Source organism: Apus apus, chromosome 8 (genome assembly GCF_020740795.1).
Source record: "Apus apus isolate bApuApu2 chromosome 8, bApuApu2.pri.cur, whole genome shotgun sequence".
Taxonomy (NCBI): domain Eukaryota; kingdom Metazoa; phylum Chordata; class Aves; order Apodiformes; family Apodidae; genus Apus; species Apus apus.
The window spans coordinates 5,755,435-5,782,157 of record NC_067289.1 but is presented as its reverse complement, the minus strand read 5'-3'; the positions used below and the strand labels follow the sequence as shown (position 1 = coordinate 5,782,157).

At 47.9% G+C, this 26,723-nt stretch overlaps 1 protein-coding gene across 1 annotated transcript; it reads left to right on the top strand.

Moving 5' to 3' along the window:
* The first annotated feature begins 2,550 nt into the window (after positions 1 to 2,550).
* ITM2C (integral membrane protein 2C) lies at positions 2,551 to 26,272 on the top strand. Its single transcript, XM_051626681.1, has 6 exons — positions 2,551 to 2,655; positions 16,374 to 16,511; positions 18,349 to 18,537; positions 18,839 to 18,949; positions 22,814 to 22,964; positions 24,188 to 26,272. Exons 1-6 carry the CDS (start codon positions 2,551 to 2,553, stop codon positions 24,277 to 24,279), a joined length of 786 nt encoding a protein of 261 aa, XP_051482641.1. The 3' UTR covers positions 24,280 to 26,272.
* The last annotated feature ends 451 nt before the right edge of the window (positions 26,273 to 26,723 follow it).

Sequence of the window (26,723 nt, the reverse complement as noted above, 5' to 3'; positions counted from 1 at the left end):
AAGGCAGTTATCTTGTGCTCTCTCTATAATATTTTTTTTTTTACATGAAGTGGTACTTTTTTAAGAGGTGAAAAGTGGCAAGGTAGCTGACAGTGTCTCTAATAAAGGTTTCTAAAATTCCCACTGATCCATTACTTGAAGTGCTGTTGTGCTGCTGTGCTTAATGAATGATCAGTCAAGTAAATTGTTGCTGGGATTCAACTTAATTACATGCAAGAGACAGAAGCTTTGTTACCAAAGGCTAATAATGTATATGGGGGCTTTAACGAAGTCAGTAAGGTGGCAGTTTTAAACAGAAACCTGCTTGCTTAATAATAGAAAAGACAGAAGATTTGAGCAAGATGTTTTATAAGCAGTGTGTCACTTCCCCAGTGCAATGCAAGAGACAGGTTTTTTAAGCTGCATTAGCAAGAAATGCTGAGTTCAGTGTCACTATTTATCCTCTAAGCCCCAGACTGAAGGGCTGGAGGAGATTTGTTATTGAAAAATGCTCTTAGTCTGAAAATCAGTGTATGACTAGGGTGATTTTTCTAAATGCTTGCAAAGCCAATTATTCAGACATGTAATTGAAATCAGGAGATGCCTCAGAATGACATGGCTGTGACTGATGGTAAATTAAGTTTGGTAAACTTAAAGTTTTAGACCTTTAACATTGACCCATTCTATAATAATTTGGAATTTTCCTATACATTTTTTAAATACCTGTTTTGGGTTCATTGTTATGCTGAGAATAACTCCCCTTCCTTGCCAGTCCTGATTTTTTTTTTTGGTGGCAGTAAAATTAATGTGAGTATTCCAGTTGTATCCACAAATACTGTAAAGCGGTAGGTTGTTTGAGGCACTTGTGCATGTTTCCATTAAAAAAGAGAGTGTAGCTAAACAACCTAAAAAGAGGCAGGGCTAAATCTATGCCCCAGAGTGTTGAAGGTGGTAGAAGGCAGGGTAACCTGATGTATTGAGAGGACTGGGGAACAGAGATTTCTGCCCTTCCGCTCCTGATCTGGACACTTCCTTGCTCTAAGGCTACATGTCATTTAGAATAAACATTATTAGAGTAGTTAGCAGTTGCCTGATAGCTTTTGTGAGGGAAGATCCTGATGGTGTCTCTTGCTTTGCATGTTGGGTGTGAGATGCTTGGATCTGGCTGTAAGCACTCCTGATGCCAGAAAATCAGGGCCATCTTGTCTCACTCACTTTGAGCTCCTAAAGTTAGGGGCTGTTCTGGGCATGTTGCCCCTTGTCTCTGTGTGAGATAAAACTTGCAATCCTGATGTAACTTGCACCTGCACGGTGGGATGCTGGGAGGACTGAGCAGCTCTCATACTGAGCAATGGCAAGGGAGCACTATGAGCAATTGTTGTTGTGAGTCAACGTTGAACCTCTGCCAAAGATGCCTTTTGCAAATAAAATTCAGCCCTAATTTATCAATGGCTTAGTTCATAACATGATGTAAAGCACTCAGTACATAATGAATCCTTCTGGATCGAAGGAAAATGCTCATAATGACCGTATAATAAATAAATACTAATTTTAAGCTGACCGAATCTAGGTGGGTTTCTCCATTGACAGGCTGGCAGAGAGGGTTTTGTGAATGTTGTTGTTCCATCTTGTTGCCTTAACAAAACTGTGGGCATGTGTTTTTCACTCCTTGCTGTGCAAGTGCTTCAGTGCATCCTGCCTGCAGCCAGGTAGTGCCCGCTGGGCCTGGCGTGCCCAGAGCCTCCCTAGCCCTGCTCCCTGCTGCTCTCCAGCCAGCATTCCACGGCACAGAACCAGAACCAGTGGCACAAAAGCAATCCCTGAATTCTCTTCTGCATGCCACCCTCTGCTGTTGACAGAAAGGGCTTTTTCCAGGTCATTGTCCCCACCATAAAGGTAATCTGGCTGTTCTGCTGCCCAGAGCTGATCCTGGGGGAGCCACAGCCTGCATGCTCTTGGTTTCCCCACGGATTCTGGTCTCAGGCCTTGAAATGAACAGCACCTGTTTGTTTTCCCAGATTTCCCCAGAGCACCCTCAGCTCTCTGGGTGCACTGGCTCCCAGCTGATTCGTCTTCAGGCTCAAGTGGGTTGTTCCATGTTGGTTTATTTCAGGGTTTTTTTTCCCATTTGCTGGCCTGATTTCAGCAGTGCCCCTGAAAATCTCACCCTGTGAGCAGCCAGGGTTTCGTGGGGCTGCTGCTCTGTAGCCGTGTTTATACATCCTATTTCTATATATATACACGCATATATATATATATATACACACACAGATATGTATCTCCTGTATCTGTATCCTAAACCTTGGGAGCTGCTGAAGCAGGACCCCGGTGTTGCTGGGGGAGGAAGCGCGCAGCAGCTTTGTGCTGGGATGGGGGAGCGGGGGCAGGCAGATCCCTAAGGAAGGTTTCGCTGCCTGAGGACCGGCAGGTGCACCCGGCCGCTGCCGGGGCAGGTCCCGCTGCCCCGGTGGGCAGGTCCCGGTGGGCAGGCCCGGCGGGCGCGCCCCTCCCCGGGGCGGAGCCGCAGCCGGTGCCGGCGGCAGGAGCGGGGCCGGGACAGCGGAGCGGGCCATGGTGAAGATCGGGGTCCAGCAGCCGCCGGCGGCTCTGAAGGCGGAGAAGGAGCAGGCGGGGGCCGATGGGGCGGGGGTCGCTGTGCCGCTGCCTGCGGGCACCGTGAGTGCGGGGCGGGAGGGGGGGCGGGAACGGCCCCGTCCGTGGGCGCTGAGGGAAATGGGCGGCGCGGACAAGTGGCATCGGGACTCGTCCCTTTCGTCTGGGGGTCGTAATTTGGGATGGATCGTTGAAGGGTGGGTTTCCTGTTCTGGGTTGGCATGGAGGAAGGGTGAGAGGGACAGGATGGCTGGTGCGGGAGCAGGGTGAGAAGCAGAGCGTGGGGAGTGCGCACAGCTCTCCAGGAGACGAGCGGTTTCCAAGTGGCAACTGACATAGTGAAGTTGAATTGTGGTGGGTATCAGAGGGGAACAAGCATTCATCCTCTGGAGGCTGCGACCCTGCCAGGGCAAATGAAGGCACGGGGGCATCCCTGGCAGGTGCAGAGCCTGGCTGAGGCCCTGGAGCAGTTATGTCAGGTCCCATTCAGATGTGTGGGTGACAGGCAGGCAGTGCTGGGCCCGAACCAGTGCTGGTGTGGCTGGTGTCCCTCTCAAGCAGGAGATGGTGAAATGGGCATTGTTGTCTGTGGCCAGGAGTTGAGTTTTTCCAAAGTCTGTTGTGCTAGAGATCCCCCAGTTTGCAAGCTCCTCTCTGAGGGTGGACCTGCTGGGGTAGATACCACACTGTGTAGTGGGAGGGGGTTGTCCAGAGTGGTGGGCTTGACCCACAGCATCAAGTCTGCCTTGTTACAGTGCTGCTGTATCAGAGCAGGAGACTTTAATGGCATTTCTGTATTCCTTGTAAATGCCTCAGACTGTGCATGCAGCTTGATCATTTATCAAACTCTGTTATCTCCCAGACTTAAACTGTGGGGGAGCTGTGGTTTTGCTCCATTCCTGCAGCAGTGCAGAGCATCCCTCCTCAATGTGCCTTACCAAGTGAGAGGGAATCACTTGCCCTGGAGAGTTGCTCTGCAGTAGGGGCTTCAGGACATCGCTCAGTTCTGCAGGGACTTCAGGAAGTTGCTTGTGCCATAATCTCTCATGTCACACGTGGTTGTGCTCACAGCTCTCAGCTGTGCTGTCAGTGTCTGAATGTGCTCCATCTGTCATGATTGCATCTATTAATCTAACTGGGAGCTGTATAGAAATAGGAATGTGGCCAACTGTGATCTCTCAGTGGTTTCCTGACTTCATCTTTCCTAATTACAAACAAAAAAATGTGGTAGGTTTGTTCCCACCTTTGTTATCCAACCCTGAAACTTGACTGTCACACTGGACTTCTACCTCACACTGCCATAAAACCTGCTTCTGCAGCTGGGAAGGTTGGTTGTTCTGCTGATCCTGCACCAGCTCAGGCAGGATCTGACTCCTTACAAGTACTTTGAGAAAAGGAGTTTAAAAAATAATGAAGTAAAAAATAAAAGTAGCAGAAGGTTATTTCCATCATCAGTGCTGCCAGATCCCAGCAATCAAAATTACTCTGATTCAGGTCCTGTCAGATGGATGAAATTTGCTTTGGTAGCAAATAATAATTTTTGTGTTCTTTACGTTGCCTTGGACATTTCTCTTGACTCCTGAGGGGCACCACTTTTTTGTTTTAAGCCTGTGAGAGCTACAAAGGAACATAAAAATGTGAATGTAGAACAAAGACTCTTCAACAGTCTCTTGATTACAGTAGACAGGCATGTGAGAAAATCGGCTTGAGACCTGTGACAGAAGGGCAGGAGCAGGTTGTGGTGAGTTAGGGAAGCATGAGGGTGTCCAGGGAGCAGCACATCTGCTGACGTGGAGGTCGCCTTTTCCTGATGATGTTTTTCAGGCTATCTATGACTGGCTTCTTTGGTAATAGTCTTTTGGTTGTAGCTGGTACTTAGCTGGGTCGAGGGAGTGTGTGGCTTGTGAAACACCCAAGCTGTGGAGTTGGGCTTTCCATAGCCAGGTTTTCTTGCCGTGCTCTCTCTCTTGCTGCCAGTAATTCCCATCTGTGTGTGTCTTGCTCTAGCTGCCTTGCAGCAAAATGGCATTGGTGACATGCAAACAAGATGCTCTGCATTCCTTTCCTCTTTGATCTCGCAATTTCAATTCCAGTGATAGGAGCCAGAGCTGGGAAATGATTCAGCGGCAGCTTCTGCAGCCTGTGAATTTTGGCAGGTGCTCTGTGGATGCAAAGATGTGTCAGGCAGGAAGATATCTGTGATGCTAATGTGCCCTGAAAAGTAGTAGGTGAGGAGTCCTGACAGCAAGCTCACATGTGCTGAGCCTTGTGTTTCTCCCCTGTGCAGCTTAGTTTGAATCAGAAAGAATATGCAATTTGAACTCAGTCAGAAAAATCCATGTGATTTTGAGGCACTTGCAACATTTTAAGGGCATAGAAAAGACACTTGTGGTCATTCGTAGGAGCTGGGAGGATTTAGCTGCCTCGAGCAGAAGGCAGTTTGAGATTATGCAGACACTAAAATAATGTGTTGTATTGACTGGAAAATATTTTCTCAGATGCAAAGTAGTATTCCGTGAGTTTTAATTGAATTCCAGATTTACAGTTTAAAATGTAGATAAATACATATGCCCTGTCTTTAGCTGCACTGTAAATGTGCTCCTTGCGTTTGTGATGGATGCTGAAATCCACAGTAACTGAGGAACATTGATGGCTGGAGCTCTCCAGTCAAAATTTGGTTTGGAGTTTTTTTGGGGTTGATTCCTTGTAAACCCTTCTACTGCTTGCAGCTCATCCTGCAGAGACAGCACAAGAGCCAGAGAAGAAGGAGTTTCTTTAAAGTCTTCTGTTTTGTGAGGGGTAAATGGTAAAGCTGGAGGGAGGAGGTGCCTGTCATGCAGCAGAGACCAGCTGCTCAGCTGCCCTGGCCAAGGGCTGGGGCAAATCCTGCCTTACAGCAAATGCTGCAGCACAGACCGAGTGTCCATAGGGACCAGGACAGTTCACAAAGGAGGGGGGGGGGGGGTATGTGTGAGTTGAGGGATGCTTTCACAGAAACCTTTGAGGAGAGGAAGGAGAAAGCAAAACCTGTTGCCCTGCATCTGGGAAGGGCTGAGCTGAACTGGTGTGTGTGATCATGTTCATTCCCACAAGGAGCTTCTTGCTGCCCAGCACTGGACCCATCCCACCCCTTGGTCTGTCTCTCTGGTCTCTTTGTAGGCTGCACCTCAGCACAACAGTCTGGTGGGTGCTTCAGCCTCCTGGCTGGGGGGTTGCCTCTCCCCAGGAGGCTGATGGCCAAACTGCCCCTGTGACCTCCTGCTGCCAGCCCAGGGCAGCCAGCAGCACGTCCTGCACCAAGTTTGTTGCCCTGTTTGTACAGATATAGCAGGGGAAAGTCCTGAAGCCCTCAGGGAGTGTGTTCCCTGAGGAGGCATCTGCCTCTCTGGTGCCCTGGGAGTTCCCTTCCCCATCACTGCCTCTGCAAAACTCCCTGGGGAGGAGCAGGTCCACTATGGATGTGGAGCTATCTGCAGACAGGGTGTCTCGCTGCTGGGGCTGTTGCTGTGCCCCTCCTCCCCTGCCTTTTCCTGTCCTCAGGCATGGCAGGTGAGCCATGGAATCACAGAATGGTTTGGGTTGGAAGGGACCTTCAAGGTCATCTAATTCTAACCCCCTACCATAGGCAGGGGCACTTCCCACTAGACGAGGTTGCTCAGAGCCCCATCCAACCTGGCCTTGAAAACTTCCAGGGATGGGGCCTCCACAGCTTCTCCAGGCAACCTGTTCCAGGGTCTCACCACCCTCCTAATGAAGAATTTCTTCCTAGTGTCTAATCTAAATCTCTCTTCTTCCAGGTTAAGGCCATTACCCCTTGTCCTATCACTACATGTCCTGGTAAGAAGTCCCTCCCTCCCCCATGGCTGCTTTGCATCTGCCTGAGCAAGCCCAAGAGGATGTGTGCTTCATGGAAGGCAGTAGCCAATGGGAGCAGGACAGGCAGGGATGCTGTTTCTGGCCTTCCCAAGGTACTGGTGCATCCCAAGCAGTGACACTCCAGAGCTGGGTGCTGGGGCAGTCAGAGGAGTGGTGGCTTTTGCTGGCCATGCAGACAACTGTGCTGGCCCTGAAATCCAAGTCATGCTCGGTGGAAGCAGCTGCTGTGCCAGTGCAATGCTGGGCTTTGCCAGCTGTTTCCTTGCAGGATGCTGTGAGGTGGGAGACAGATGGCAAGGGAAGGGGATGTGAGGAAAAGTCTTTTAAACAGGTTTTTTCACAAAGCAGGCTGTAAATACAGAGAGCAGGAGAAAAAACTAGCTGGCAGTGATGCAGATTGATTATGTTCATTGATATGTTTGCAGGCTTGAGTCCAGGCTTGATGCTCCAGAGCTGTGGGTGTTTTCACCACCTTGAGGTTTGGATTTAGGAATCTAAACATAGTAGATATTAATTTGAAGAAGCTGCCTCCTCTAACTGAAGGTTAGTCCAGGCCTTTGCCCAATCCTCCCATATCCACATGGTCTGAAATGATGGGGTTTTTTTGTGTCCTGTATGGAGTCATCAGCTTAAAAAGTTTTCTTGCTGGTTCTCAGTTCTCTGTGGTTTGGGGATACCTTGGAAGAGGAGAAAAAAAGGCTGGATTGGAAAAAGCATCTCCAGACCCTTACAGGTTCTGATCTAGTGAAATACTAGTCTTGAGTATCATTCTGGACTCTGGACATGAATATTTGATATTCTGGCTGAGCATGACAAAGGATCTGGCTAAAACTGGCAGTGTAGGACTGACAGGGTTTTCCTACGCTGCTGCTGGGAGAAGAGATCATCACTGTCAGTGTTTCTGAAAGGGAGCAGTGAGTTCATTTTGTGCAGTGACACTCTAAAGGCCTGATTTTCAGGGAAGAGGCAAATGTAACCTGAAATCTGGCTCTTTTTTAAGATGCTTAAGCATGAACTCTGGGAAACGCTGGGCTCTGACCCCTCTGCTTGGAGCGAACAGTATAGGTTCACAGCTTGGGTGCTCCCTCCCATCTGCAGAGCCAGCAGAAGGCAGTACCTTGGCTGTTCCAGCTCATAAACATCTTATGCATGGCTGTGTCCTCCTTTCTACCAGACTTTTTGGCATCAGTCACCTGTAGCGGAAGAGTGATGTGGAACAGTGATGGCTTAATTGGCCACAACCCAGTCAGCAGTGCTTGGCTGGCCCGTGGTGACATCCAAAATGGCTAAGTTGCTCTTTGACATCTCCACCTGCCTGACTGTGGAGGCTCAGAGGTGGGTGCTCTGATTTTAAACTTTATATTTATTTGGACTCAAAACTCTCTAGACATGGAGCATTGTGGGTGGAAGCAATAGTTAGATCCCAGCAGCAGTGTTTAAGTGAGTCCTCTGCTCTGGTGCTTCATCAGGATCCAAAGCCATCACTGACAGTGAACAAATTCAGATGAAATAGTGTGAAACTGTCACATTTTCTGCTTTCAAATGTGTTGAGGTGGCACCCAATCGTTCGCACCTTCTGCAAAATCAGCCACTAGCTCACTTGCCTTGTGCTCAGACCTCCCTGGGCCTCTTGCACAGGTTGGTAGGTGTGTTCCTTTTATATTGGAGCAACTGCACAATTGTAGTCTGGAAAAAGGTGTGTGGCTGTCAGAAGGGAAGTCTGTCCCAGCTCTTTCCCAAGATTATGATCCTAATGTCCTGCCATGGGACAGCTCATCACTTTTGTGGGCAATCAAGTTTGTTGCTTGTTTCTTCCTGTCCTGGTCTGAGTCAGGATAGATCAAATTTTATTTCTAGTAATTTTACTTTTCAGTTGAGTCTCTTCTAAGTACTTACTCTTCCTCCGTGTAAGGGTAGTGAGATGCTGGAACAGGCTGCCCAGAGAGGTTGTGGGGGCTCTATCCCTGAAAGTGTTCAAGGCCAGGTTGGATGGGGCTCTGAGCAGCCTGTTCTAGTGAGACGTGTCCCTGCCCATGCAGGGGAGTTGGAACTCAATGATCTTAAAGGTCCCTTCCAACTCCAAACATTCTGCGATTCTGTAAGTAGCTGCAGTTGCTGAAATCAACAGTGTGTTTCTCAGTCCATGTCTGCTTCTGTGACTGATAATGCTCAATGTTTATGGTTACTGCTAGGGAATGGTGTGCAGAGCCAAGGCCACTGCTTGGTTCTGAAAAACATCATCTGCTCTGGAACCAGAAGGGAATAAAGGGGTCAGATCTGTGACCCTCCTGTGGAGAGGAATGGACCAGACAGGTGACCAAAACTGACCAAAGTATTCCATCCCATGCACATCATACTTGGTATAAATCTGAAGGATCAGAGGGTCAAGCCCTCTTTATCCATGGCCAGTGTCCTGGGAGGATTCCATCCATTCCTCTGCTTTTGATCTCAGTCTGTGTATTCATGAATCTGTGCATTCCTACATCCAGCTCCTGTCTGCCACTGACTGACTCCAGGAGTCAAGTCCAGGGCTTTTCCAGGGCCTGCCCTGCAGTCTTGGTGGTGACGTGAGTGTTACTGGGGGGGGGGTTGTGATGCTGCTTTTGTGTATATTTGTATCTATTTGTACAGATTTCATTATTTTCCTTTTCATCGCTACCATTTCTTTACAGCTGTGTAGTTCAGTTTCCAACCTGCCAGACTGTCTCCCTTATTCTCTCTCCTTCCCTGTAGGGGAAGGGAGAGAGAGGGGTTAATAAAGAACATCTGTCATTTGTTTAATTGCCGGCCCAGCATTAAACCATGACACTTCCCAAGCCCTGTGTGAAGCTAGAAGCGAGCAGGCTGGTTTTGTGGGCAGCTGGTGACAGCTTCACTTAATCTGAGGGGAGAAGGAACACAATACAGTGAGAACAAGCTGAAAGCTGTTGGCATTTCCTTGCATCAGCTTCTCAATGTTCTTGAATGCTTTTGGCATTGGTCAAAGGTCTTTTAAAGAGTTAGGTGTCTACCCACCTGTGTATGTCTTTACCTTTCAATCAAGTCTCTCTTTAACTTTGCCAATCCCTCAAGGTAAAAGCTTACCCTATTCCCAGAGCATCCACACTGTTTCACTCCTGCTTGCGCTGCCTTTTGTCTTTAATTGCTCAGGGTAGGTTTTGACACCAAGTGTCAAAGATTGATTCTTCTTCTGGGGAAAATGCCCTTTTAATGCCACCTCCCACTTCCGGATTGCAAAAAAACCCAACAAAAACACAAACCAGAAGCCCAGCCCTGGCTATAAATTGACCATGTTTGCTCCCAGGTGAGTTCTGCCCAGATGCTCCAGAGCCTTTTAGCTGTGGTGGTGGAGTTGCCCTGGAGCAGGGACTGATTCTCCCTATGTCGCTGTGAGTGCTGTAGCTCCTGTTGATTTGGGGAAATCATGTCGTGTTTATCAATCTTTGTATTTTGGCAGTCAGGGTGTTAAATACCCAGCTTGGGACATTTTTTGCCTCTTTATTACAGCTGTTTAATTTTTTTTCTGCCTGCCTGTCTGTTCAGTATGATGCTTGGGGGTCTAAGCTGTGTGCCTGGTAAGAACAGCTTTATTTTTTACAGGGGGCTTTGTTGGCTCTGCTAATGCTCTGAATGGTTTTACTCCTGGGAAAGAGGAGAGAGGGGCTGGAAAAACTCCAGCTGGAAGTTGTTGTGCCTCTGCCAAAAAATAAAATAATAAAAAAAAAAGTATTAAAATTAATTCCTCATCCCTGTGCAAAGAGGGAGAAGAAACAGCCCCTTAGTTCCACAAAGGGATGAAAAAAGAGGGGAGTTTATCTCTCTCTTGCTGACAGTGGAGAAGGAAAATATGACCACTGAGTGCTTAGGAGCTCCCACATGCTAGGCTGCATTTTTAACATCCTGCTGTCTTTGTCGTATAGCAACAAAGCTGGGGGTTTTAATTAGCCAGGGGTTGGTTTTGATATTCCAATATTCAGTGCTGGCAAAGTGACTCCTGAGACAGGTGGCTTTGTTACTAGTCACGTGCTGTGGTGTCATTTAAAGATGTGATTAGATTCATTTATTGCAACCTTTTTGCCTTTGGCTGTGATAGCTTAATTACAGCCTTTTTTAATTTTTATTTTTTTTTGTGGCTTCCAAGCATCTTTGAGTCCAGAAGCCCATCCCTTGTGTTTTCTGTGGAAATGCTGCTGTGTGGCCCTGCACAAGTGAGCAGGGAGTTTGGTTGCCTTGGAAACTGTGCCATATATATGTGTGTGTATATCTGCATGCATGCACACATGATTCTCTTTTCTGACCTGAAGCATCAGAACTGCTGTCCAGCCTGGAAGGGCTCTGTGCCCAGGTAATATTGGAGGTAGAGGCCTTGAACTGATTTTTTCTTTTCTCATGGTCCTTATTGGCCTTTCGTTACCAGAAATGAGTACATGGCGAGACCTGTTAGATTTTCTGATGTGGCTTTCTTAGGTCTCAAGCCTTCTTCCTTCGAAGAAGCTGTGGCTGCCCGTGGCAGTGGCTATAGCTACACTGGCACATCATCTATGTCAGGAGCTCAGAATCGGTGGCCTTGAAACAAGCAGCCTCCCAGAGAGGGGTGACATATTTTGCTGCATTTCAGATAGCACTCCTGTCCAAACCACATCCCTTTGAGCATTTACTCTGCATCATGTTTCTCTTCTCACTTGTCAGTCCTTAAAATCGCATCTGCAATTTTTAGTAGCCCCAAGCTTCTTGGCCTGCTGGGGGTGCATATTTAGATGCTTGCTGAGCTACGTGTCCTGTTTGTCAGGCACTGCTACACCTAAAATGAAAGATTTCAAACCTGTGTGTTTCATAAATACAAGAAAGAATGGTTTGTGGAGAACTCGGAGCTGTTTTCAAAGCTGAAGAAGCAGGAAAAAGGTATGAGCCGAGCCTATCTCTGCCGAGGTTGTGTGTGGTTCAGGAGGGAACAAGGCATAATGTGACACCTTTAATTTCCTCACTTCTGTCATCTTCAGCAAAATGTTGATGAGGATGGAGTGACTGAACCAGATACCTATTTTTCATAAGTCTGTACTGTATTAATAAGAAATATCAAAGGTGACACCTCACTGGGTATGGTTTTTGCTAGCAGCTCCTACTAGTGTTGTGCCTCTGAAGGCTTGCAACATCTAAGGACTTTTGTATATTTTAAAAAGGATAAGCTCTTAAAAAAAAAAAAAAGAGGACACCAGGGCATGGCAGTCTCTCATATAGACATTAGTCCTGCTTTTCAGGATGGGGAAGGATGCAGAGAGCCAGCGAGGTGCTGTGGAAGCCAAAACACTGGCACTGGGGAGTGATGTTTCCAACTGGGAGTGAGGGTTTGCAGGCTCTCATCTTCCCTGGCCTCAGAGGGCCATAGCTGCTGCTGACCTGGGGAGCTCTGCCCAGGCTGCAAACTCTTCTTGCCCCTGTGTCTGTGGTGCTGTGAAGCCAGGAGGTTTGCTCAGCAGTGGGTGCCCTCGGCAGTGTCTGGCAGGTATTGGTGGTTTCTCTGCTCTGTCTTACTTCTGGCCCTTGGACTTGATTTCCATGCTATGGACTGGACATCACACCTGTAAAATACAGCCATGCTTCTGTCCCACTCCTTGTCGGAGAGATGCTCCTTAGCTGTTCAGTAACAAACAGAGATAACAAGACACCATCCGTTTTCATCATGTCCTCAGCAAGACCTGAAATTCTGAAGAAAATCCCTAAACACTGAATTAGGAGGGTTTTTTCCTCCCCCAGGCTAATTTCAAGCCTCTTCTACCAAATGTTCTGTATCATAGTTTCATCCTCTCCCGTCTGGGTTTCTGCTGCCTGTGCCATTCCCACATTGGCCCCCTGAGCAGGCAGGGTGCTGAGGCATAGGAGAGAGCTTGTTTTATCCAAGGAAAGGCATTTATTTTTATATTCCAGTATCCCATCTGCTGCCAGGCCCTGGGCTGAGTGTCTGGGAAGCAATTGTGCCTGTAAACTGGAGCTGAGTCAGCACGACTGGTTATTCGGCCTCAGCTCTGGAGCTGCCTCTGTCTCTCCCAGCGGTGGGATGAAATGTTAGCATGACAATGCCAGACAGAAAACCAAGAAGCTACCCTTGAGAGGTGGATGTTTTCTCCCATTGCCCATTTCAGGAAGATCATCCCCTCAGGCTATGCAGGGGAAGGAGCTCTGCCCATGGGCTCTCCCAGGTTTCCCACTGGAGAGGGGCAGGCCAGGCCCTTTCTGTAAGGTCAGCAAAATGGTGGCCTCCACTGCCTGCACCAGTCCTGGGGCCTGTGGTGGTGCCAAGAAAAATGGAGCAAAGAAAGGATCATCGAGTGGCAGGGTTTTCCTGCCCTGAAATCATGGTGGGATACCCTGTGGAGCTGTGGATCTGTCTGTGCATCCTCCTCATGTGTGCCTTCACAGCACCTGCACCCTGGGCATCATGTTCTTCTGTTGCTTCTGTAATTTTCCATCCATTCATAGGGAGGAAATTAGTTTTTGTCCCCTGCACAGCTCAGTGTGGGGAGGAAAGATGTTGATTTTTGTGTAAAATATGCCCATCTGTTTAGAATACTGTTTAAAACAAAAAAAAAAGAAAAAAAAAAAAGAAAGAAAAAAGAGCCCCTTTACTGAACTGAAGTATTTGTTCCTGCCTTTGTCCAGGGATGATTTTGACCCCAACCTTTCCCATTTTCTCGTGGCCAAAAAAATCCCATAGTTGTTTGAGGCAGAAAATACTAGGGTGGCTTGTTGCAAGAAGAACATCTGGGTAATGAATTCATCTGGAAAACAGGTTAAACATCTGGTGAACGTTGCTGGACAGCTTTTTTGCGTGTTAGCGTTTTGACTTTTGTCCTCAGTGAAAATGCTTGTGTGAAGGCATGACCTGCTCTACAGCTGAACCCTGCTGCTGAATCTAATTCTTCTCCCCACTGCTGAAATTCCTGGAGATTGGCAGTGCTGCCAGAGCTGCAAAGTCTGCTGTGCAGCATGGACACAGTCCATGGTTTGGTTTGCTGGTTGGTCCTGGGGGACTTCCTGGTGGGGATGGCTCTCCTGCAGCACGCTGCTGGGGCTGCCTGCTTCTCCTTAGGATACGATTAGCTTAGGGGAAAACTACTCCCATGCTGTGGAGCCAGACATTCCTATGGCAAGAGCAGATGGAAATCAGCTGCAATGGATTTCCTGTTTTTTAAAATGCCCACATTTCTACTGCAGGGAGTGGTGGTCCTGTGGGCAGGGAGGTATGTTGTAGCATGAGTGGGGCAGCAGTCTCTGAAAGTGCCTCAGTGGATTTTTCCAGCCTAGTGAAGATTTATTATCCTGGGTGAAATGCTGTTGAGGCAGGTTGTGCCTCCAGCCCAAGCCCGGGTGCTGACTCACGTGCACTTGCTTTTAAACTGTCATTCATTCATTGTGACAAAGGCTGGTGCCCTTTTAATCTGCTGGGCTGGGGAAAAGGTGTTTTAGTGAGGGTTTGCACAGGTGATTTTTCTACAATATTTTGGAAAACTGGTGAATTGTGCCCCTTGGTCTGGCTGGCAGCATTTTGAACTCTGCTCCACCGGAACAGTTGCTGTTGAGTTTCTCTCTTCTCCCTAAGAATTTCAGGATTTTTTCATTTTTCCTGGTGTTTCATAACTTCTCCCAGCACAAAGCTCTGCTTAGCTTCCCCCACCTTTTCCTACAGTGCAAAACTCAGGCATTTTTCCTGAAGGCAGGAATGCTTTGGAGTGTGCTGAACTCATCTCCTTTGGTGGTGAGGGGTGGGTTGTCTCACTGTGTCTTTGGCTGTGCAGAGAGCATAGAGCTGCTCTAGCAAATAGCAAACCAGTGAGAGCCTACTTACTCCTCCCTTCTACTCTTCAAACAGTTTTTCTTTTTAGTGGGTGTAATTTTCTTTCCTCTTTGAATTGCTGTGTCCTTCTGAACACTCTCCTCAAGCTCACTTGCAGCTCACCAAGGAAGCAAGCAGTGTGTAATCGATCATGGGAACCTGGCTCCTTTTGGACGTAATTCACTTGTGGACCGGTAAACATTCTTTCAGTGTCAGTAGCAGGAGAGCTTTTCATACCTCTTCACCTCACTGTCTGCACTCTCTCACTGATGTATCTGTGGAAATCTGTTTTTGTGAAACACTTGGCATATAGCATGACTTTCCTATCCTATCAGTTCACGTCACAGAGCCTTTTAAACCTCCTTTAGTAATGTGATTCCCCCTCCCTCCTTTTTTTTCTTTGTTGCTTGTCACAGTTGCTGCTCCTCATGGGTAGAAGGAGAGGAAGGGGAACATTAGAAGTGAACTTAAAATGTGGTATTTTTCCATTTGCTCATCCCTTTATTTGCTGGAAAAGCAGAGACAAACCGATTAAACAGTGGTCCTTCAGTGTAGGGAGCTGGCAGTGATTAGAGGTGCTGTGGATCTTTCAGCAGCTGGGATGAAGGAGAAATAAAACCAGATTAATTTATCCTGGAGGTGTGCTGGAATTGCAGCTCTCCCAAGGCAATTTGGTCTTTGCCATTACCAGTCTGAATGTGGCTAGAAAAGAGTCAATAGCTGGAGCAGTTGGTGTTAGCTGAGAGTGGTGCAGAGGGGTTGCAGGACCGTGGTTTCATGTTCTGCACCTCGATGGAGCTCAGCTGCTGGGGAGGTGGGGAGGACCCCAGACTGGTGGGCTGCACCAGGAATGCTGGGGTGCTCTAGTCTTTGGGCTGGAGGGACTTGATGCCTCCAAGCCTGGGACTGAGCTGCTGCTCTTGCGAAGGCTGCTCCGTGGCAGGGAAGGGAAAAGAGGTGTGGGTGGCAGGGACCTGGACTATCCCTGTTACCCTGGAGACACATCTCTGCCTTTAAAAAGTGGTGCATTTCAGAAATGAGAGGCTGTTGCCTGCTTTTAAATCTGTTCCTCCATTCTGTTTGGGTCTCTGGCTAGCAGTGCAGAGAGGGTCTTTCAGATCAAACCTGTCAGGCCAGGTACCTCGGAGAGGAAGTTAATCTGTCCCTTCTGCTGCACCTCCTCTGCCTGCCTGCTCCTCTGAGGGCATCTTGCAGCTCTGCTGGGTGGAAACTGGGCCATCTCTGAAACAGCTTCTTTCATCTTACTCTGAAAGGCCTTACATCCTCCTGCTTAACATTTTGGAGGGTTATTTTGGTAGTAAAAACAAGAGCATTGTGGGCTGGGATGAGTGGAACCCAGGAGGTAAACCTGCCTTTGCACTGCCCTCCTTTTTAAGGGCTGTAACAAGGTGAGCTGGCTTCTGCCTGTATAGGTTGGGCAGCACTCTGAAACCAGTAGATGTTTTCTTGTAATGCTCTGGCAATATTCCTGGAAGGTGTGCAGGAATCTGTTTGAAAACGAAAGTTGAGGTGATCAACACGGCCATTTGGGTGGGCTCACCCCAGCAGGGGCAGGAGATACCTTTCTAAGACCAGTCATTTCCATCTCAAAAATTTCCCCTGAAAAGTGCTGCAACAGTGTCAGCATTTCAACAATTTTTTTTACTATAAATACATAAATGCTGCTATGTTCAGTGGCCAGGAACTGTTAGTTCCCAATTTCCCTTCCCCTCCGCCCCCCTCTGGTTAATCCTTATCACCTACTGAACCAAAACCTGAGTTTGTTCTGAGCAGCTGGTAGGAAGCAGAGTATACACACATATGTGTATGTTCGCAAACACACATTTTTTCATATATGTGTTATACGTATATGGTGGAGTGGGAGAGGAAAATGCACCAGCAGTGTTTTATTCCTGCCAGAATGCTGTCAGGTGTGGAGTCGCTTTGCAGGACGGTGCCCACCCTCTCCAGCTGCACACCACAGACCTGTGCTCAGCCTCCACACACCATGCAGCTGTTTTTCTGGTCCCTTGCAGCAGCAGCAGCTGAGCCATGCTCTCATTTTGTCTGGCAGGAGGAGCCAGGAGCCGTGGTGCCAGGACGGAGGTCATCGCTCAGCCGGGTCTGCTACCTGACCATGGGCCTGCTCGTCCTGCTCCTGGGCCTGGTCTTTGCATCCATGTATGTGTACAGATACTTCTTCATCACCCAGGTAGGAGCGAGTTGGGAAGGACTGCTGGCTCTTCAGCTGAAGCAGCCAGACAAGCTGCTTCATTCAGCCTTTGAAGGAGGTGGTGAGGTTGTTTGTCGCTTTGCCCTGTGGTAACTGGGGAGCTGCTCCTCAGGGCACGCCTGAAGGGGTAGGCTCAGGCTCACCCCCATCCCGACTGCCAAGAACAGCCTTCCAGAAATCCTCCTCTTTCCCTCCCTTGTAACTTTGTCTTGCTTTTTCTTTTTTTAACTCCATGAAATTACGCTGCCAATTCTGCCCTGTAAATCCAACACCACTGCTCTCAGGGCTAAGCCCATTCAAAGCATGGCTGGTTGTGAGTGGAGAGCAGGGAGAAGCAGGCAAGGCAAAGCAGCTTTCTGCAGTGGGTTTTACTGGTCCTAGCACAGCAAAACTGTGTAGGCATAACAAAAACAGGTGCTGCTATTAATAAAGCAAGTGGAGAAGTGAAAATAAGTGGGAGATGGTATGGAAGGTGAGCCCTTGACCTGTGTTAAATTCAGCACTTTGTTTTCCACGCACTCGTTGCAGAGCCTGGCCTAGTTGAGGCGTGAGGCCAGTGGCCTCGTGGTGGGTCAGAGCAGGGAGACTGAGATGGGGCAGAGCTGCTTTTTAAGGAGGAAGCTGCTGAGCTCTGTGGCTTGCTGAGTGTTTAGCCAAGAAACCCCAGAGCATCAATTTGTGCTGAAGCCCTCATTCTGCTGTTAGTGAATGAGTTCTCCCAGGACCCCTGGCTGCCTTTGTCTGTGGCCAGCACTTACCCACTCAGCAATATAGTCTTCTCATATACACTCCCTTGCTCCATAAATTTTCTTGCTGTCAAATCAATCTGCAATCTTTGTTTAAAGATACATCAGTGCTTTATTAGCCATGCTCATTTATACCTGAACTGGAAACCCTGTGACAACTGCAGGGCTGCTCACCCCTCACACACATTGCTGTTAGTGTGGTGGGACCCTCTCACCAGGCTTTGGTGTACACACTTAGGAGAAGAAGCCGCAGATGCTGAGGGAAGGTTATAGACCAGGTTATGGACAGCATTCCAGCCACCACTGGTCAATGACCTACCCTTGGAGCATGCTAAGCCCTTCTGGGAAATGCCCACTGCTCTATTTGGAGCCACCCATTGTCACCCCCTGTGATACCAAATGGCAGCTTTGATCCAACCCCATGGCAAAGCTCATTCAGCGTGGTCAGGGATGCTCTGGGGACCAGGCCAATAGGGCCTTTATGTCTCAGTCTCCAATGGCTGCAGTTTGTCCCTGTTTGTCCCTTTGTGCTCAGACTTCACCACTCTGTGTTAGCTCTTTTGCTCAGAGCTTGTGCTTCTGGAGCCCTGGAGAGCAGCAGCTCCTGTTTTGCAGTGAGGTGAAGCCACTTTGTGGTACATTTGCCATATACAAGTTACAAATGCCTTTAGAAATTACACTCTGTTGGCCCCAAGCTTATATGCCCTATGTAGAAAAATGCAGTTACTGGAAGCCATGTCTATGGAGGGATGTGAACAGCTTGGTTATGAAATCTAAGAGCCTACATGCAGTCATGTTGTTTTTCTGAATGACCCCTTGTGAAATCATACACAGGGAAGCCTTTATTCCATTTGGACCTGGCCATCAGGAAGGAAAGCCGTGTCATTTCACAAGGGTGCTTTGCACTGCCATCATCAAGAAGGGTTAATCGTGAAAAGACTGATCCTGAAGTATTCTCTAGTGTTTGAAAAGGGTGTTTTTACCCAGTATGGTTACATTTCTTCCTGTTTGCTGTAGTTGTTAGTGGGGTGTATGAGTGTTGTCCCTCCACCTGGGTCTCGTCCCCACAGCTGCCCCACGAGCGCGTGTTTCCCTGCCGTGTCCTGTACGAAGACTCGCTGTACTCGCCGTTCAAAGGGCAGCTGGAGTTGCACGAAGATGTCAAGATTTACCTGGAGGAGAACTATGAGCAAATCAATGTCCCAGTGCCCCAGTTTGGAGGGAGTGACCCAGCAGATATCATCCACGATTTCCAGCGAGTAAGGAGCTCTCGGGACCTTTGCAGGTGCAGCACAGGGTGCACTGGCACAGTGCTCATGGCCTGGTGCTGTCCCTGTTGTCACTTATGTCTCTAATGACCTTGTTACCAAGCTGTCCTCCTTCCCAAGGCCCTCTCTGAGGTTTTCAAATCCGCTTGTCTTGCCTGGTGGGGAGGTCCTTGGAGACATTTGTTGCTTAAAACAGTTTCCTGTCTTCCCTGAATTCCCTATTTTCACCCATCTTCACTGCTACATTTCATTGCAAAAGGCTCATCTCTTGATTTTTGTGCTTGGAACACAGGGTTTGACTGCTTATCATGACATAACTCTGGATAAGTGCTACGTCATCGAGCTGAACACCACTATTGTGATGCCTCCTCGCAACCTGTGGGAGCTGCTGGTTAACGTGAAGGTACAGCTGCTTATTTTGCATGTTTTTTTTCAGTTGGCTCCTGGGTGCCAGCTAGAAGCTCATGGGAAACCAAACTGCTGTGTCTGTGGAAGTAAGCCTTGCCTGACAGAGCTGAGGCTTTGCATAAGGCAAAGGCTTCAGGGAATTTTGCTGAAATACTCATTTTGCAGACAGCACAGTAGCACTGGCATGATCGATCATCAACCTGCCCAGGGTGACACAGAGAAGCAGCAGATTCCTCCCCTCTGGTGTTTACCCGTAGTAGAAATCAAGGAAAAAAAACAAAACACAAAATCCCTCCTTTCACTCTAGCTGTGGTTACCACTGTGACTTGCCATTTGCAGAGCTCTCCGTGTCCCGTGGAGAACACCAGGCCTTCAGCTTCCACCCTTTAGGTGGGGAGGGGAGAAATTGCTGCTGCCTTCCCCGCTGAACTGAGGGCTGCAGGAGTGGACTTGGACTAATGCAGTTTTGCTCACAGCAGGTGTTAATTTGGTTTAGTACCAGCAGGTTTGTTCAGTTCAGAAGCCCCTGCTACTGGCTGGAAACAGTCTTCTCAAAATAGAGCACTGTTTAATCTTCGCAGCGGGGAAAAAAACCAACAGGATTTTTAAGACTGCAAAAGGTCCATATCTATCTCAGTCTTTTGCAGGTAAAGCAAACCACTGAGCCTGTGTCTCTTACTCCCTTATGTGAGGATATATTAAAGAAATGAAAAAGCCCCAACAATCTAACTTTTACTCTTTCTTAAATTCCTTTTACTCACTTGCTGCTACATGCAATGTGATGAACTTTGTAGAGGTTAAGCTCAGAGACAAAAGGTTGTGTTTTGAGAAATGCCTGATCTCCAGACTTTGTCAAACTCCCAGTTTGTCTTCACATTTTCATGCAGTGTGACTGCCTGGTGAATGTGCTGGGAACCCTGCTGGGATACAACACACATTTACTTACAATTTGCTCCAAACCAGCCACAGCTTCTGACCATGGCAGTTGACCAGTCCCGGGGGCAGAGGAAAATGGAAAAGCAGGATTGCACAAGCTGACAGCAGAGCCCCAGAAAAAAACTGAGAGACTGAGGATGCTGGTCACATTCTAAAATAAGAGATATAAAATCACAGTAATGAAAATTATTTTTTCTCTTTATCAGAAGTTGTATTTTTATCCCTTGTTAGTGCAGTCAAAATAGTATTGCATGTTTGAGTCTTTAAAAAGAGCACAAAGCAGATGTGGGTTTAAATAATTTTCTGATTACTGGGATTGTTAAGTGTCCAATCTGTCTGTGGAAGTTTTTAACATACACCTTAGAGACATTGCCTTTAAGTGTTTAGCTTGGAGCTCAGAAAAGGTTTTTTGTCACAAGGACAGAAGTGGTAGAAGAGGTTGCCCAAGGAGGTTGTGCTGCCTCCTTGGAGATTATCAAGACAAGACTGGATAAGCCTTGAGGAACCTGGTCTGATCTCATAGCTGGCCCTGCTTTGAGCACAAAGTGTGACTGGTGACCTCCTCAAGTCTCTCCCCAGCTGAACTGCTCTGTAAAGCTGTGATCGTCATGTCCACAGGCACAGCCTTATTGGTGGCTTGTGTCATGTGGAGAGATTTCTCCCTCCTGTGAGGGATCTTTATCACCTGATGACTTGGCCTTCTGCTCTGAAGTGTTCCTGTCTGCATGCTGGATGACCTGCATTTGTCCTTGGACTTGGAGACTTTTGCTTTGGTCCTCCTTTTATCTTTTCTGCTCCTCTGAATCCAGTCAAGTCCCTAATGAATGAGACTAGTTTCCAGCTGAAGGTTTGGTTTTGAAGATGTCCAGTGGCTTCAGTCCTGTTTGTAGGGCCAGACTTCAGGCCAGCAAATACCACTAGAGGTTTGTGCCAGCAGACTGTGGCAGCACAGGGCATCAGTGAACCTCCTTTGCCCTTCCTCCCCGGCCAGCCTGGTGCCCAGGTGCTCCTTAGTGCTGTGGCTGCTGCGTGCCCTGTGCCTGCTCTGCCATCCCTGCTGTGCCTGGGAATGGCTGTGCCAGACCCCACTCAGGTCTTTGCCCTGCTGTCACCATCTATGTTACCTGGCCTCTCATGTCTGATTTTTCACCTGCGAATGGCAGCTCTGCTGCTTCCTGCAGACTTTTTTACATATAGGTGTAATGGTTCAGTGAACAGGGCTGTGTAAGTCTCTGAGAGAAAAAGATGGAGGGATGCTCCCCCCGAGCAGCAGCAGGAAGTTGGAGGTGACCCAGTTAAATGGTGGGTGATCTTTTGCAGAACTAAGGAAGCTCAGTGCTCTAGTTTTCTTAAAACTCTCGGTGGAGGATTGAAGGTATTGTGCTTGTTGCACAGTCCTGCACTGGAGGAGCAATGATTCCTGACTACTTCGGCTGCCACAGATATTTAAATCTAGAACAGCGAAGAAATGGGATTGTGTGCATGTGTGTCTCTCTAAGCCCTGTCTCCATGTCAAGTGTGTGGAAAATCTTGAGCCCCAGCCCCAGGTGTTAAAATTACAGCTTTTGCCAGTGACAGCACGTATGGTATGCCCTCTCCTGCACTCTCCCACTGAGAATCAATAATTGAATTTCTTGCAGGACTGGTGTGCTAGTGTAGTACAAACTTCCCCTGATGGCTGGTCATCCAGCACTAGAGGAGAGCTCTATCGATCTGTCAGGCTGCACCAGCACTGAGTTAAGACAGCGTGTTCCTGAGTACATCTCTATGGAGATAACTAGTCCTGAGGTGGAAATTAAAGAGGTGATATTTGAATTTGTGCTGTTGTTGCTTGTTTTCCCCTTGATTATATTGGCCCTGGGATCTGCTGGTTCTTTTATTTCCTTGACTCTTCTAAAGGAACCAGAAGTGAGTCTGCTTCACAGCCTAGTTCATATCTAGTCTGCTCAGAAGGGTCCCCCTGGCCAAACTGTGCTTCTATCACAGCTGCTTCTTGCCACAGTTGTGCCCATACAGCTGTGAGGTGGCCTGAGCACCCAGGGATCAGCTTGCAGAGCTCATTGCCAAGCAGATCTCTTTCCTGCAGGGAAAGAGGCTGCTTCCATCCCTGGGGTGCTCCCAGGCACCCCCTTTTCTCCTTCCCTGTTTTATGCAGCCCCTGGTGGCTTTCTGCCATGTGCTCCCACTCATCACCCTGGTCTTCACAGCAGCCTCCAGCCCCACAGCAGGGAGCTCATGTGTGCTCCTTTGCCATGGCTTGGTCCCTGGCAGGAGCTGCCACCAAACCCCTGGATGATGTCCCTGGGGTGATGGAAGTGTGCCGAGATCTTGCTTTCCCCAAGTGCTTTGTGCTACCACAAAGGGCAGTGCTTCTGAATGTGGTGTCCATGGCCCGTCTCTAGGCCCTGCTCCTGTGGTCTCTAAGGGCCTAGAGATCATTGTGGCCATGTTGAATGGACCAAGGAGGAAATATGGAAAACTCGGGAAACGCTTGGAGTCTGAGCAGGGCTGGCATTTTTGTTTCTTACTTTTTGAAGTAAATGCAAATTGTGCATTTTCAGTGCCATTCCTGGCTTTTTGGTTGAGCCTTGATCCCTCTCCAGATGTGTTTGTTCTGCTCTCAGAGCTACAGCTCTACACACCCTCCTTTAAAACTGGGATTGATCCTACACTGGTTTTATCCCTTACACAAACATTCAGTTTTTGGATCTAATCCATTTTGTGTGCTCTGTGCTAGTTGCATGGGGCAGTTTACTGCTAGGACAGAGAAGCATGTTCATGGACCTCGGTGAGTGCAGTTTGAGCCTTCAAACAGTGAATTTTCTGCAGTTTGGGTGGCCTTGGTGCTCAGTGTGAGTTTGGTTTGAGGAGGAGATGGTGGCACTGGCTGTGCTTTATTTTGGTGTAAACTGTGTCATTTCAGAAAGGGACATACCTGCCTCAGACATATATAATTCAGGAGGAGATGATTGCGACCGAGCACGTCAGTGACATGGAGCAGCTCGGCTCCTTCATCTACCGCCTCTGCAGCGGCAAGGAGACCTACAGGCTGAAGCGGAGGAGCGCGAGGAGACGTAAGAGCCTGGCTGTGCTCAGCTGTCCTAACCTGCTTCCCCCATCACACTCATCATTTCTGCTGCTACAGCCATGCTGGCCCCTTCGTGGCTAGAGGGGAGGTTTCCCTGTGGGTGTAAGCACACAGGAGGTCATTCGAGGTGTTTCCCATCTAATTAATCGAAACCCAAATCTGGGACGATGCTGCTGCAAACAGGTGCTGGCTGCTGGGTTTCTGTCATCTGTCACCCTAACAGAAACACTGAGAAAATGCTTGCAGGAACCAGCAGTTCATTTATTATATCTGGGCTCCTGGGGCTGAACTAATAGCAGTGCTGTTGGGAAGGGTTTGGAAAATTTCCCTAATGGAGACACCCTCTTCAGTGGCAACTATTGAGAGCAGATAAGATCTGCAAATTGCTTTTAATTAATTAAGTTCCTAATAATATAGAAAAAGTTCTGAAGAGGTAACATTGGATTACCTTGAAATGATTTCCTGAGAATCAGTAATAGGTATCTTACATACAAATGCTAGTGTTGCAGCAAAAAACTCCTTGATTTCCATACTTGTGTTTATTTGGTTTTAGATAGTGTTGTACTTAAAGGTTCTCCTGAAACGTGAAGCTACAGTCAGTTTGGGTTTGGATCTCTGGGGAAGCTGAGAGTGTTTGGCTGCAGAGGTCCCCGTGGCTGTAGTTTGTGGCTGGTTTCCCAACAGGAGCTGCTGACACACTGGCTGCTGCTCCCATGGAACCAGGGTTGCCGTAAGAGGGGAGCGCAGCTGCCTGGCAGAGCTGCCCAGAGCTCAGGGCCTACATTTAAGGGCATGGGGAGCATTACTTGTTTCCCAGGGAGGCTGAGGCCATAGCAGGGTCACTGCACGTGGGGATACAAACAGCCTGAGGGGTGGTGATTTTAAGCCTTCCTTGGTTGCATTCAGAGCTGTCCTCTGTGCTATCCTGAGACTTCTATTGGTTTCATGGGGCTTTCTGGTCTACTGAGATGCTGTCAATTGAAGCCAGCTATTTCCAAGCATCTTCCTCAGCTCATGAAACCTCTTACTGCAGGGCCATGGCCTATAGAATATTCTTTCAAAAACTGGAATATACTGCTTTTCTGTGTTGTTCCTGCCTTCCAGTGTTCAGCAGTTGCGTATCACCTGCTTTTCTTTCCCCATTTGCTGCAGCTCTTGCAGATGATCACGTGTTGAATTTCCCCTCTCTTCTCCTTCCATCACTTCTAGGTATCAGTCGACGCGAGGCTGGAAACTGTCGTCGTATTCGTCACTTGGAAAACACTTTTGTGGTCGAAACTGTTATCTGCACAAAGTCATGAAGCCACTCTCCTGATGCAACCTTCCTTGGCTTTGCTTGCACACACATGCTCTCAGCCCTCTCTTTAGACATGGTAATCTGTCTTACTTTTTTTTACTCCCTGCCCTGCTTGTGCAGCTCTAACCTCTTGGGTCTGTTGTGGCCTCACAGTGGATTCTCTCCTCTCCCTGCTACCTACCTGAGACATTTTCTGGGCTTAAATTTACACAGTGGTCAAAGATAACGTGGGAGTAGATGCAGCTTCTTCCACACCACCAGATGGGAATCTCTTTTAGAAGCAGTTTTGGGGTAGAAGGGATGGCTGAGAAATAGGAGTGCTGGGAAACAGGTGCTCTTCTGCTGGCTGAGCCATTTCAGGCTGGTGCAGTGCTTTGAGGCTGCCTTGACACCACAACAGGAGGTGTATGTCCAAGGGGAGGGTTACCATTTTGATGCTGTTGTAATGACCAGAAATATGTAACCAGATGCAGTTAGGAAAAGAACATTTGTGAGGCTATGGACAGACTGATTCAGAAAGCTCAGCAGAGGAGGGGGGGTTTCTGCCCAAACCATACTGTGGTTGTCCCAGCTTGCTTTCTGCTGTCCCCATGAAGATGAGATTTCTGTGTTGTTTTTATACTGGCTCCCAGACTCACCTCTCACCACGTCTTCTCAACACAGTGGGGCTCAGTGTGACCCACGGAGCAGTGCAGGGTCTCCTAGTGGGTGTCCAGGGTGGGCAGAAGGCCAGGGCAAGGGACAGTGAGGTGGGCTGGGAATGATACTGGTAACACAGCACCAGTGTGGCCAGTTCTGCTTGCCTGGGAAAATGAGTTATGTTCACACAGGTCTTTCTTCCGGCGTCGCTGAGATCCCATCTGTGTGCAGATGGGGGGCCGTGCCTACGTACGAGGTGGTGTCAGCAGCAGAACTGGTAGTTACTGGCAAGTGCTGAAGAAGAATTTTTATTTTTTTTAACAGAGAAGGCGGAGTGGGGGGATTCTTGTGTAACTCCTCTGATGAAAGCTGTTTTGAGAGCAAATTACTGTAGCCCAGCCATGTATCAAATTGCCTTCAAGCACTGTTGTAGTACAGATATTGATACAAGGCAAGATTCAGCTGATCAATACACTGCAGAGAAACTGTGTGAACAAAACTGTATTTCTGTTGATCATCAGACAGAAGAATTGCAGAGTGATTAAATATTCTTCCCTCTGTTCCATAAATATAGTTAAAACTAATTAGGTTCTTGAAATACAGGCAGTTTTTTGGCTTGAAAGAATGGGGTGAGTTTCAACTTGGCACATTGTAGTTAATTGGTTTCCAGCAAATCTGAACTTGTTCACCATCTGTTGAAATGAGCTTGTTGTTTTAGAATAGGGAGGATAAAGTAAATTTAAGAACAATCATTAACTCAGCAGAACCAAAAAAATAATTGAATATGTTTTAGAATAAAACTTTTAAGTAATAATGCTGTGAGTTAATGATGTGAAAACAAAACAGGATCTCAAAATGGTCATGTAATGCAATAGCAATTAGTATGTCCTTAGAGGCTGAAAATGAATTTTTTTTTTTTTTTTTTATAAACACAGTCAACTATAAACATTAAGTTTTAACTTGCTACTAGCCCTAACCTTTCATTATGGAGTGGATGACAAGAAGGGTCAGATCACTGATGAGCTTAACGGAAGTACCACAAACTGGTAAATTTAAGCCCTGTGTTTCTCTTCATTTTTAGGAACCTAAGCCTGCACTCAGGTGAGCACACACACCTTTTCCCCCCTTCCTTCTGATTCTGCATGAATTAACTGGTCATTGAATATGCTAACTCTGTGCAATCCCACAGCTGTAAGGACAAACCTTGGTTCTTTGAGGTGAGCTAACATGGTGACTGTTCCATAGGATGAGAATGCAGTTGTCTAGAAAGAAGATATAAGATGCTTTGTATATTTTGTCTGGTGGGACTCTTACTTCTTAGGAAAAATCCATGGGATAATAAAATCTTTTACCTCTGATATGTGAAGTGTGTGTTTGTTGGGAATGAAAAGCAGATGTCCTCCATGGAGCTGTCACTTGTGGGAGGCAGCAGGCAGATTGCAATGGAGGGGCCAGCCCTGTGGCATGTTGGAGCTAGGCAGTGGGAAGATGCTGTGGTGTGAAGGCCCTTCCCCATGGTGATGGGCGAGCTGCATGGGAAGGTGGCTGAGACCCCCTGGGTTGGAGCCCTCCTGTGTCTGCAGGCTCTGAGGGGCTTTTTCCCTATCCCTCTGCTTCCCTGGGAGACCCAAGGGCAGCCCTTGGTGGGGAAGTCACTGGCAAACTGATGTCTTGGGGAGCAGCAACATACCACTGTGTACACTACCCCTTCTATATAGGACACTTCTGCTTCTCTGCATGAAGACTAGACCTGCTTGCTCTGAAATGCAGCTGCCTCTGACTTGCTGGGTCTCCAGGTAAGGAGGTAAG

Bases quoted from the DNA above. Each gene is read 5' to 3' on its own strand.
- ITM2C (XM_051626681.1), top strand. From the start codon at position 2,551: ATGGTGAAGATCGGGGTCCAGCAGCCGCCGGCGGCTCTGAAGGCGGAG. The intron at 2,656-16,373 runs GTGAGTGCGGGG...TTTGTCTGGCAG, and splicing joins TGCCGCTGCCTGCGGGCACC to GAGGAGCCAGGAGCCGTGGT. The intron at 22,965-24,187 runs GTAAGAGCCTGG...CATCACTTCTAG, and splicing joins GCGGAGGAGCGCGAGGAGAC to GTATCAGTCGACGCGAGGCT.